This window comes from Glossina fuscipes, unplaced genomic scaffold (genome assembly GCF_014805625.2).
Source record: "Glossina fuscipes isolate IAEA_lab_2018 unplaced genomic scaffold, Yale_Gfus_2 221, whole genome shotgun sequence".
Classification (NCBI taxonomy): Eukaryota; Metazoa; Arthropoda; class Insecta; order Diptera; family Glossinidae; genus Glossina; species Glossina fuscipes.
The window spans coordinates 560,983-573,930 of record NW_023998564.1 but is presented as its reverse complement, the minus strand read 5'-3'; the positions used below and the strand labels follow the sequence as shown (position 1 = coordinate 573,930).

The window sequence follows — 12,948 nt, the reverse complement described above, 5'->3', positions numbered from 1 at the left end:
AAGCGCTTTGCTCTTTGAAGAGCGCAAAAACAAGCGATCATAAAATGTAATCATGGAAGAAATTGAAAATGCAATTTAAGCCATAAACAAGGAAGCATTCGCTGGTTTTTTTTGTATGCACTAAAAATAGGGCCGTTTCCTTCTATCTGTGCCAAAAAATTTTTAATACACACGCATCTACCATGATATTCGGAATTTTAAGTATTCACAGTACTATTTTGCGCCAATGTCATTTTGAAATATTCCAGAAAATATTTGAAACGATAAACAGCCATACTATACTACAAGTTCAAGAATATTTAAACAATTCTTTTTTTTAAGAGAGAAGATTCTAATCCTTCAAAAAAAAAATTTTTTTTTTTATTTGGAAACGTATACATTTAAAATAAGCCAGAAAATTCGATGTCAAAACATCCATTGAAAGAACTGTGATAACCACAGCAATTTCGAAAGAGAAATAATATATCAAGTATTGTCAATATATGCAATATATAAAATTGTAAATAAACAAAATAAATGGGCTTATTGCCAATTATTTTACAATGCTCTTATATTCCCTCAAGTTACTCTTTTCTATTTTTATTCTACCGCCTGAGTAGCCGAAGGCGGGGAATCTCGAGTAGCAAGTTAATGGGCGTGGGGTCGTATCTCAAGTGCGGTAGAGTTTTTAATAAAAGCCAATGGCCTTAGATGCTAGTGCTTTTGAGAGTTTAGTCTTAGGATTTATTTCTCTGGCGAAATTAATAATAATAATAATAATAATCATATTTTTATTCTATGAACTTTTATTTTTAAATTCCTTATCTTTATTTTATTTATTCCACTTATACTAGAAACTCAACTAAACAAATAACAGTCGAGTTCAATTGGCTCATAATGCAAAACTTATATTAATTAATAATAAAATTTAGTATAAGCATAATAAAACAAATAAGAAGAAAAAAAAACCATGTACACTATCAGCATAGGAGCACACTTACAACAGGTACAGGACCAAATTGCAAATGAACCCCTAAGCCATCGCAAACAAGCATAAGACTGGCAACCGATAATAAATTGACAATAATTCACTTTCGAAACGTAACGACTTTTTAAGGATAAAAGCTAGTTTAAATACGACATAGGTAAATCGCGCGTATTAAGCAATGTTGCTTTAATGGACTTTAAAGAGTCCGATAACGAGAATAAGTGGTAGACGTCATTTAGGTTCTTGCAAACGACTCTGAGCGGATTGAACAGCTCATAATTAAATTTACACTGATTAAGCTTAACCAAGATAAAGTGACTAGAGAAGCGGTTAGGGACATTGAAGCTTATTTCACCAAGTAATAAAGGCGAGTCAATAGCACCATTTATTACTTTGATTACAAAGGAAACGCCAAGAACAAATCTACGTTTCTCAAGAGACGGTAGGGACAGCAGAAGCAACCTATTTTCATACGGAGGAAGAGAGGCAATCGGATCCCAACCCAAATTTCTAAGGGCAAACAGCAAGAATTGCTTTTGAACAGATTCAATTGAATCTACGTAGCACCTATATGAAGGAGACCACACAACTGACGCATACTCGAGTATGGGTCTAACCAAACACATGTACAGCCTTTTCGTAATGTAGGGATCATCAAGCTCTTTGGACCACCTTTTTATAAAACCAAGCGCGGACCTAGCTTTGCTAATCGAGAGCTCAATATGCAAGTTAAAACGTAACCTATGGTCAAATAGAACGACTAAATCTGTGATCGAATCGACGTCCTCCAACTTATACGAATCTATGAAATACTGAGTAATGAGTGACTTTCTTCTTGAGAATGAAAGCTTCTTACATTTACTCAGATTTAGTTTCAGAAGATTCAAAGAGCACCATGCAACAAAATTATCCAAATCACCTTGAAGCTGATGTGATTGCGATTCAACAGAGAAGGAAGAAAACAGTTTCACATCATCAGCATACATTAAGATCTGGCTGGAATTAACCACCGATTTGAAATCGTTAATGTATAAACTAAATAAAATGGGACCTAAGTGACTTCCTTGAGGTACGCCAGACGTAACGGGGAATTCATCCGAGGTGATAAAGTTAAACAAAACTCTGAAGGATCTATTGTGCAGATAAGAGCTTATCCATTTCACTAAGTAGAAAGGTAAGCCAGAGGCTTGGAGTTTAAAGATAAGTAAGTTATGGTTAACCATATAAATGCTTCATATACGAATTAATGGCAAAGGCCAAATGCTGAGTCACAATACGCTCGAACGACTTGGGCAAGACACTCAACTTGGCTATGCCTCTGTAGTTCTCAATAAATTGTCTACTTCCACTCTTGTAGATAGGAATAAGGAAACTACTCTTCCAACATGAAGAGAAAACACCTAAATACAAGGACATGTTAAAAATCTTTGAGATCACATCACATAACTCGACAGCGCAAGATTTAAGTACACATGATGGAATTCCATCAGGTCCAGGCGAACAACTGTATTTTAGAGAACTCAACCCTTTAAAAACGTCATCTTCCGAAATAACCAAGTTAGGTATTGAAACCGAGTTAGTTATAGGATATGGGTAGTTTGCTGATAAATCGAAATTACCAATCGAAAAGTTTCGTCGGAAATACTCAGCAAATAGATTTGAGAATTCAAAATCATCCGAGGAATCAGAGCCATTAAAAGAAATATGAGAGGGATATGTGGATATTTTTCTTTTAGAGTTAACAAATTTAAAGAAGAATTTAGGATTAGCAAACAGACAGGATTTAATGAACTAAAGGTATCTGCAGTAGTATTGGCGGTTGAGGGAATTAAATTTATGCCTTGCAACAGAGTAAGCGAAATAGTCGAAAGAAAAACCACTTTTCGAAAATTTTTTGAACAACTTGTTTTTCCTATTCTTGTAGTATTTAATTGTCTTATTAAACCACGGGGGATCCTTACTTCGAGGACGGGACTGCTTGATCGGAACGGATGCAGAAATAGCTTGATTTAATGAATTGTAAAACGATGACAATAAGCTTTCAATACTACCGGTTGAGAAATCAAGCCTCAAATGTGAAAAACAATGTTTTAGCAATACAATATTGATTTTATGACAATCATTTTATTTATTTAAAAAAAGTTTGATTTGGCACATTAAGGTATTTCAACGAACCATCATTCATATGATGAAAGGAAATGCATATTGATGGATGATTAGGATCCTCAGGTAAACTAAAAGGTGGACAACGATTTACGGTAATCTCGGGAAAATTGGCAAAGTAGGGATCAAGCAGTCTACCATTACAATTAGGGGTACGATTATATTGACCTAAATTATGATCAAACAATTCACTAAAGAACACAACAGCCCTATCAGACGTTGAAGTAGGAATCAAACAGCCAGAATTATCAGTGTTACACCAAGTGACTTGAGGCAAGTTGAAGTCACCCAATGTAACGACCGAATCGGTGGGTCTAGACAGCTTGGCCACTTCACAAATGGGGCAACGTGTTTCTTGTAAATGGAGATATCAGAATTTGGGGGAATATAGGAACAGTTTATAAATAGATGCGTGCTCACAGAATTTAGAAAAGTAGAACGAATTTTTGAATTTAGGTCCCTAACATTTTGATAAATGAGAGATAATGGGCCTGAAGAAACTTTTAGTTTTTTGAAGGCGACAAGACTATTGCTTTGGTATTACGGGGCGATCTCGAGGGATAAATTCCTTAATTAAGGATCCTACTGGCCACAGTGGTTTGTTTAAAAACATATACTGTTTTCAGTCGGAACTAATATTTTAAAAGAAGAGATTGCCCTAGATTGAGAAGGAGCCAGTTTGAAGATGCTAACGCGCTTTAAGTTGACTGATGGGACTTTCGCCGCCAGATAACTTTTTATGTTATCCACCGATGTTTCAGGTGCCAGTCTTGACACAAATATTGCTTTTCTGGGAGGAACAAATGTCATTAGTTGGAATAGGAGGGGGATTCACGATAGGAGAGTTTAGAGTTGGGGAGAATATAGATGGGGTTATCGCCCTTGTACCGGCAGCTTGTGAAACTTGCCCAGTCTGGTGACCAGCATTCACACGCGAACAGCCAGGAGGAGAGGATGACTTATTTTTCTCTTCATTACTTTTAGGCGATGGCACTTGATTAGAGTGAGTGGCGGCTCTGGGCGGAGATACCCTTGCCACTTCGGCGTAGCTTAAAACCGACGGACTTGCCGGTTTGTTTGTAACTGTTTTGCTACCAACCGACTCAGCAATATCGGAAACATTACTGTTCATTTTAGAGTTAGAGGGAGCGGTAACTTGTACCAACGAATTAGAATTGGAGAAAGCCAGAGGTGACGTCCCACACGCTACGCTACGAGTAGAAGATGAGTGTCCAATAAAGCGACACTCATCAAACCTAGACTTAATGAGCTCAAACTTTTCCCACAAGGAGCCGAGTATTCTACTCAATTCCGAGAAACCATAACGGGTCTCCGTGAAAAGTTTATAAAAGTCAATGTCCCGCTGCCTACAGTCAGGACATGACCATCTTAAGCCTTTAGACGGATCAGCGACTGCGTCAGCAGCACGGCCGAGAATACCGGCACACTTTGCATGACCAAAGCGCTCGCAGAGCCAACAAGAAACGAATCTATCAGAATCCGGGCCTGATTTCACCCGACAAGGTATATATAAACACTCCATGTCCTGTCAAAAAGACAGTTGTGGATTATGAAGAAAAGACACACAAATCACTGAAAAAATCCTGAACATAAAAATTTATCAACCAATTTGTGCAAAACTTCTCTGTTACGTTGACACTGTAACGAGAGATCAATAGCAAAATAAACTACAAACACCGAAAAAATAACCAGAGAAAAAGAGAGAAAACAAAAAAAAAGAGAGATTTATATCAGAGCTCAAAATTTTTGTTTGCAAAAATCCAGTGAATCAAAGCGTAAAGAAAAAATATTTCTTTTACTTTGAATTCACTCACTTTCTTCTGAAAGTATATTATAAATTCACACACTATAAGGCAAAATAGCCACGAAATTCAACAAAAAATTAGAATATTAGTTGCCGAAACAAAATATAGATGACTATACCGCGCGACAGAGTTGCCAGACTCTCCTAGCCTCCACTAGTTCGTTTATGATTCGGGTCAAATTTGTGAATGTCATTAGCGTATCAGTCATTAGGCGGTCTACCTCAAACGTTGTCTCCATATATTGCCTGGCAGATTGTACTTTGCATGTTTGCGATATTTACTAACATTTCATAAAATTTCAGGGTGCGCTCGACTACGTCCGCAGAGTCAGTGAAGATCCCTGAATTTATTGACGTTTGGACTGGCGTTGGGATGACAGCGTCGCAGAATTGGAATAATTTGGCGACATCTCCTGGTGATAAAACGGTTTGTACTACGTTTCTCCGCGCCCATAATAAAGAGCTGGGAGCGTTTCTATGCGAAAGTTTGGCTTGTACGTTCAAGTCGAACAGTTCGTTATTTTTTGCTTTATTTTTAATTGCCTCCAATAGGTCTGCTCTTTTCTGTTTGCATAAGCCATCGAGCAACTTTTTACTTCTTCCTTCTCGCCCGCCAATCTGTCGCAGAAGACAGCTCTAACGTCTAAGCCAACTTCTTCTGCAAGCTCGATATTGGCTTCTAGTTCATTCGCATCACCTTTATGATTAGTGATGGGCTCGGCGCTCAGCATTATATTAAAAGCCGTCAACAGGCTTCGGGCGGCGAAGGATTGAAACGTACTCCATCATATTCCTTTTCTTGTGCGTTAATCCGCAGCCGAGCATACTGCCTTCAGCTCGATTGTAGACGGTCCTTTTATTCGTATAAACTTCGACGAAGTGTATCTATACTATTTTCTCGAGAGGAATCAACTTCCTCAACTTTAATCCCGGATAGCACCTTGATCGTTTTGCTGGTCATCATGTACATCGCCTTAGATTGTTAATACATAAACAGCGTCTGCTGTTTTCAATATCATTTGATAAACTTCTTTGTCTAAGATCTGATAAATTTCTTTGTGTAAGTATTTATTTCCTCTGCAACGAATTCAGAACTTTCGTACGTTCATACGTTCATGCCATACATTCATTTCTTCCTTTTGATAATTTTCACAAAAATGAACTAGAATAGCGTGACTGTCCGTTGAAATCAAATCGCGATCTATTAATGTCGGAACAGTGTGAGCAGGATTTATTTGACAGAAATAAAATTATTAAAAATAAATAAATCAAATTTACCAACATGGTGAATTTGTTGTTGGTTTGTTAAGATTAAATGATGTAAGCCAATACGAAATGTGGCTTATATGTCCAATTCAAAAAAATTCTACAAAAATCTTCAGATACTTTTTTTGCAGTATTTGCGTCTGTGACTATCATCACAGAAGGCAATTCAGTATTAGAACTTTTTTCTAACCTCTTTGAAATTACTACGTAACTGCTCTCTCTTGAATAAAGTTATTTTTTTCAATACTATATAAAAAATACTATAAATAAATATATAATTCAATCAACTTTTTCAATTCCAATTCTTTGTATAAATAATAAAAAATTAAAAAAAAAATAGACTCACGTTTATGTTCAAGTGACCAGAAAAGCTATTAGAAATATTTTGGATAAACTTTTTTTATTCTTCTTGATGCATTTCACTTTTCAATTTTATTCTGATGTTTTCAATTTTTTTTAAATAAATTTTTTTTCCATTTCGCAATTTTCAGCTTTAGTTACTTCACAAGCTTGCAGAATTCGGGAGGGATCTAAGCTTTACACAGGACCCGCCGACACGTCTATGGGACAAGGACTTTTATGTTGAAAATAAAAAAAATCAGTTGCGCCCACTTCAAATTCCAACCATCTGAGAAAATACAAATTCCATACAATTGAGAATGTTTGAATAAATTTCTTTACATGTATTGTGCCGATTTAGAGAATAGGCGTATACAATTATCAAGAATTTTTATTTCTGCTTGCACTTCAGTAGAAACTTCCTTCACTTGTAACAAAAAAACCGTTAGTTGTTTTTTTTTGTAAATGACAAAAATTAGTCCATTTTTTGTAAATGTATCAAAAATATTACATTTTATCATGCAACAGAGACGCCTTCAGTGTAGTGGTAACATCGTGATAACAAGAAAAGACAGAAGTGTAAGGATTGTTTAAAAGTAGCCAAACTATGCCCAATTCAATAAAAATGAATACAAAAAATATGTTAAGAGCGAATACAAAAACTTTGTTAAAAAAGAATACAAAATATATGTTGAAAACCAATACAAAAAATTTATCGAAGAAGTCAATGTGTATAAAGCTGTTTTATATTTTCTAAAAAATCGCCAAGAGCTGAACGCGAAGAAAAGTCAAAAGTTATGTGCTTATGCTTTTATTTTAATTAACAATTAGAATGGCAGCTGATTGAATTGGGAAAAAACACGTTTTATGTATATCAAAACTTTGGCTTTGCCAAGTGATTTAAAATTACAGATGAGGATTGGTTTTCCGAAATGAGGTGACATTGAATTGAGGGGTTTTAAAATAGAATTTTATTTTGCACAAATTATAAAATATCTATGCAAATTTGGTTTGCTCATAGAATACCTTTGACGAATGAACAATCTATAATGACTAATTTTCCGTTGTTATCATTTATACTTTCGTACTTTTGTCTGTAAAAGCGCTAAAATGGCATCATGCTTTATTTGAAAAACAAAAAAAGGAGCGAAATTACAATATTTATAAAATAAAAGGTGAGTTAAATTAAAATATCGGATGTGCTTGAAAAGAAAATAGAAAACACAAGAAAATTATGTGCCGCAATATTTGGAAAAACTAAGAATTAAAATTCAACTACGGTTTGTTTATAAAAAATTACCAAAATTGTCGGCGCTGATGTAACCGAGAAAGTGTGCTTTAATATTCTTGGTGAAATTGTAAATTTTTTGTCATTGTTTTAAATAATAAAGGAAACCATGTGGTATATTTCTGTTTTCTAGGCGATATAAGAGAATATAGAAATATTTTAGAATAAATAAAATATATCAGGCAATAACTGCGAATACATACGAAAAATATGCTGAAATTGAATTTAACTCGAGCGACATTGTTCAGGAAACTACGATCGCAGGTGACTTTCTTGAGCACTAGCCAAATATTACAGGATATTCAACCCTTAAGTAAAGATAAGGTAAATTTGGCAACGCCGGTAGTTGTAACACAGCCGGAACGTAAATTCAAAGAAGGTCAGGAGTATTACGGCTTTGAGTGTGTGCGTTGCGAGCATGTGCCTGAATTCGGTATAATGTCTTACACGTTTCGCCATTTAGGCACGAAAACAGAACTGTGGTATTTAGATCGCAAAGATCTAAACAACGTATTTTCTGTGAACTTTCGTACTACGCCATTCGACTCAACAGGATTGCCTCACATATTAGAGCACAGCGTACTTTGTGGTTCTGAAAAGTATCCAGTCAGAGATCCTTTTTTCAAAATGCTTAATCGTTCGGTAGCCACATTCATGAATGCCATGACCGGCCCTGATTATACCATGTATCCCTTTTCGTCGATGAATGAGATTGATTTTCGGAATCTTCAAAAAATATATTTGGATGCTGTTTTTAGGTACGTCAAATATCTAAGACATTTAGATATTTTGTTTTCTTTTAATTTGTTTCGCTAATTTTAGGCCTCAATTAGCGTATTTGGATTTCTTGCAAGAGGGATGGCGATTAGAGCATTCGAATTTACACGATCGTAAATCCGAATATGTAATCAAGGGTGTGGTATATAATGAAATGAAGGGAGCTTTCTCCGAAAATGCTTCAGTTTTCGGTCAGAACCTGTTGAATAATTTATTACCTGATCACACCTACGGTTATGTATCGGGCGGTAACCCTTTAGAGATACCAAAATTGACACATAATAATCTGATAGAATTTCATCGAAAATATTATCATCCTAGCAATGCGCGTATCTACACTTACGGAGCATTTGACTTGAATAAAACATTAGAATACGTTCACAAGGAATATTTAAGTAAATACCTGCATATCGACAATGCATATAGTCGTATACCAAATCAGCCTCGATGGGAAAATCCTCGCAATGTACACATTTCTAGCCGTTTTGACAACATGGGAGCTCCATTTGAGAAACAGAATCAGATTGCAATTGCCTTACTTATGTCAGATGTCACCAACATACGCGAAACGTTTGTGCTGTATGTTCTGTCGGAGCTATTGGTGCGAGGACCCAATTCGACGTTTTATCGTAATCTCATTGAACCAAACTTTTCTGGCGGCTATAATCAAACCACCGGATTCGATCCACAAGTGAAAGATACTTTTTTTTGTGTAGGTTTACAAGATTTGAGAGTAGACGATTTTGGAAAGGTGCAGAAAATTTATGACGCAACTATTAGTGAGGTAATGGAAAGAGGCTTCGATGAGAAGCATATTGAAAGCGTTCTGCATAATATAGAATTATCCCTAAAACATCAGAGTCCTCAATTTGGTTTGGGGTTATTATTTAACTCAACACCATTGTGGAATCATGAAGGCGATGTCGTCGAAAATTTAAAGGTATCTAAAATGATATCTAATTTCCGCGCGCAATTAGAGGAAGATCCGAAATTTTTGCAAAGGAAAGTTGAAGAGTATTTTGCGAATAATACACACAGGTTGACACTGACGATGTCGCCGGATGATATGTACGAAGATAATTTCAAAGCAGCAGAACTGAATTTACTGAAACAAAAGGTCATATCATTAGATCCTGCGAAATGCACTGAAATATATGAAAATGGCTTAAAACTAGAAGAAGCTCAAAAGGCTGAACCTAATGTTGAGATATTGCCCTGTCTACGTTTAAACGATGTAAAAGATTCATTAAAATTACCACCTTTGAATGTATTAAAAATAAGTGAAGTGCCCACACAAATGTGTAATGTTCACACAAACGAAATTTCCTATTTCAAATGCTATTTTGATGCTACTTGTTTAAAACAAGAGGAAGTCCTCTTGATACCATTGTTTTGCAACGTTATTAACGATATGGGCACCGAGAGCTACCACTACAGGGAATTTGATAAACTTGTCTTATCAAAAACTGCTGGAATTGAATTTAAATTGCATTTTGCTGAAAATATTTACGATAACAAAAGCTACAACTTAGGAATTTTGATGACTACTCATGCGTTAGACAAAAATGTGCGAGAAATGTTCAGATTGTGCAAAGAACTGTTAATGAACTTCAAATTGGATGATAAGGAAAGAGCAAAAATGCTTATAGATAATTACATATCTGGTATTTCAGTGGGAATAGCTAATTCGGGTCACATGTATGCTATGCAATCTTGTGCGGGCCTTATTACCGATTCCGCAAAACTAAAATCGATGTTAGCCGGCGTGGAACACATAGAATATATGAAACAATATGTCCGCGATCATAGTTGCGCGGAGATAATGAAAAGGATGGAAATTTTGGGAAGAAAATTGTTCAGTAAGATGGTTATGCGCACCGCGGTTAATACTTCTGAGCAATTTTATCCATCATTTATAAAATATTACGAGGAGTTTTTGTCGGACATACCGAAACAAATTGTGAATAAGGTAGAGACTAAGGTTAATTTGTTGGAACCAAGCTGCCAGCATTTTGTGATGAATGTACCCGTCAATTATTGCGCCAAAACTATATTAACTGTTCCGTATACTAATCGAGATCATCCAGCTTTAAGGGTGCTAGCTAAATTTATATCTGCCAAGTATTTGCTGCCCGTAGTACGAGAGCAAAACGGCGCCTACGGTGCTGGCGCTAAAATTGGTTCAGATGGTATATTTAGTTTCTACAGTTACCGCGACCCTAACGCGATAAAGACATTACAAGCCTTTGATGAAGTTTATAAATGGTTGCAGGATAACGATAGCATACTAACAGAACAAACCTTATTTGAAGCGAAATTGGGTGTATTGCAACAATTGGATGCTCCGATTGCTCCTGGTAATCTCGGTATTGATTTCTTCTTATATGGTGTGTCTCAAGAAATGTTCTTCAAATATCGTACGCGTATGCTTTCCCTAAATTTAATTGAACTTAGGCAGGTCATTAACAAATACTTTAAAAATTCTCCATTGCATTACGGCAAATGCATTCTAGGACCGGAAAATAAACAATTGGAAGAGCAAACAAAACTCGCATGGAATATTATTAATTAAAGGACATTACGAAGTTCTGTTACTTTATCATGATTTTTTTGTACATTATACGAGTCCGCGCATTATTTTAACTTTGTCTTCTTTTTTTATATGATTTTTATTGAAAAATGTTGTTATATTTATGAGTATAAATATGTTGTTAAAAATGAGAAAAAAAGAGAAAGAGTAATCCGCCTGCTACACGTTTGTGCACAAACACACAGATATTCTCCTTTTTGTTTTCTTTTTAAATTGAAGAATTCTACAACCGCTTATGCAAATTTTTTGCATGCGCCTAATGTTGATATAAGGTAGCTGAGTCACGTTTTGAGGGAATAAAACGAGATTAATATTTAGATTTCGATTATTCCGTACAATTTAAAAATAAAAAGCGAAGAAGAAAATTGCACGCCTCGTTGACAAATGCTCTAATATAACATAAACGGCAAAAAGTAAATCTTTTCAATAAACTGTAAAGGAAAAAATGGAAAATTCCTAATTTCAAATTATTTTATGAGATTTTAGAAAAAGAAAAACGAAAACGATAACAACCGCTAAATGTTATTAAACTTAAACTTTAGATATAATAAATATAAAATAACAAGTAGACAATCTTAAAAGGTTGCGAAAATGCTGTTTAAAAGACATGTAAAAACACTATAATAGGCCACGGCCCGCTATTCATATAACGACCGTTATTCATATAACGACCAAAATCACGACGATCATTAGCGCTTGTCCTTGGGCCAAAGTGCGTCAGTATAATAAATTTCATTAAAACATTGCAAAGATTGCGGCCTGTAGTAGGCAAGAAAACCCAACGGATAAACGGACTGATAAGCTTAGATCGATATAATAAAAGATATGTCTGTCTTAAATCCTTCTGGATGTTGCATACGTCCGCATGAACTTATATACTCTTGTACCACAAGTGGTGCAGGAAATAAAATATTTTCCTTCCTCAACAACTTCGAGTTACCTTTCTCTCTCTCTTTCTCTCTATATCTCTGTCTCTCTCTCTCTCTCTCTCTCTCTGTCTATATATATATATATATGCTACCAGAAGAATGTTTACAGCAAAGATAACACAGACGGATCGACGATTTATGTTTGTAAGAGAGAGAGAAGAATATCTAAAGCATTGTAGCTCCCTAGGAAGGGAATTGAAAGCTTTTGTAACTCTTGCTTGAAAGGATTTTGCCAAAGAGCAATCAACTTGAGGAATCAACAGATGGCTTTTGCGAATTGACGTCCCAAAAAAAGAGATTATAAATTCCTTCTGTCCCTGCCGTGGAGCATTGTTTATTGCGGAGATTAAGCAAAAGTATAAATTTAGTAAAATTAACGAAGGAATAAACTAGAAAGACTAGAATCTAATCTCATATATAGTCTTATCGCCTCAAGGACAATATATATCTGATTAAACTATTACATAATAGTCTTAATTTCTTCAGGATAAAGTGAAAGTGACTTAATTATAGCTTTGATCTTTGAGTGAATTCATATATATATATATATACATATATACATATAATATATATTGAGTTAATTGTTATATATAAGCAACATTTACTAATACTACGCGAAAAATTGTTTATGTTCGTTCTATAATTGAGCATCAAATTTTATTGAGATTTCTGTGTACGTTTCCTCCGTAATAAGAGCCGTTAACTGAGAATTCATTTAAGGGAAAGAAATGATTTTGTCTTTTATTTTTGTTATATATTTATTTTATTTATTCCACTTATACTAGAAACTCAACTAAACAAATA

General features: G+C 35.1%; 1 protein-coding gene across 3 annotated transcripts; it reads left to right on the top strand.

The window, feature by feature from the left end:
* Positions 1–7,652: 7,652 nt before the first annotated feature.
* LOC119642218 (presequence protease, mitochondrial) lies at positions 7,653–11,701 on the top strand. 3 transcript variants are annotated; one of them, XM_038041261.1, is made up of 3 exons: positions 7,653–7,735; positions 7,982–8,606; positions 8,671–11,701. In XM_038041261.1, exons 2-3 carry the CDS (start codon positions 8,059–8,061, stop codon positions 11,195–11,197), a joined length of 3,075 nt encoding a protein of 1,024 aa, XP_037897189.1. In that variant the 5' UTR covers positions 7,653–7,735; positions 7,982–8,058; the 3' UTR covers positions 11,198–11,701. The 3 variants fall into 3 exon arrangements, with proteins under 3 accessions (XP_037897189.1, XP_037897190.1, XP_037897188.1); XM_038041262.1 differs by lacking the exon at positions 7,653–7,735 and adding an exon at positions 7,759–7,910; XM_038041260.1 differs by lacking the exon at positions 7,653–7,735 and adding an exon at positions 7,759–7,918.
* Positions 11,702–12,948: the final 1,247 nt, after the last annotated feature.

Bases quoted from the DNA above. Each gene is read 5' to 3' on its own strand.
- LOC119642218 (XM_038041261.1), top strand. From the start codon at position 8,059: ATGCTGAAATTGAATTTAACTCGAGCGACATTGTTCAGGAAACTACGA. The intron at 8,607-8,670 runs GTACGTCAAATA...CGCTAATTTTAG, and splicing joins TATTTGGATGCTGTTTTTAG to GCCTCAATTAGCGTATTTGG.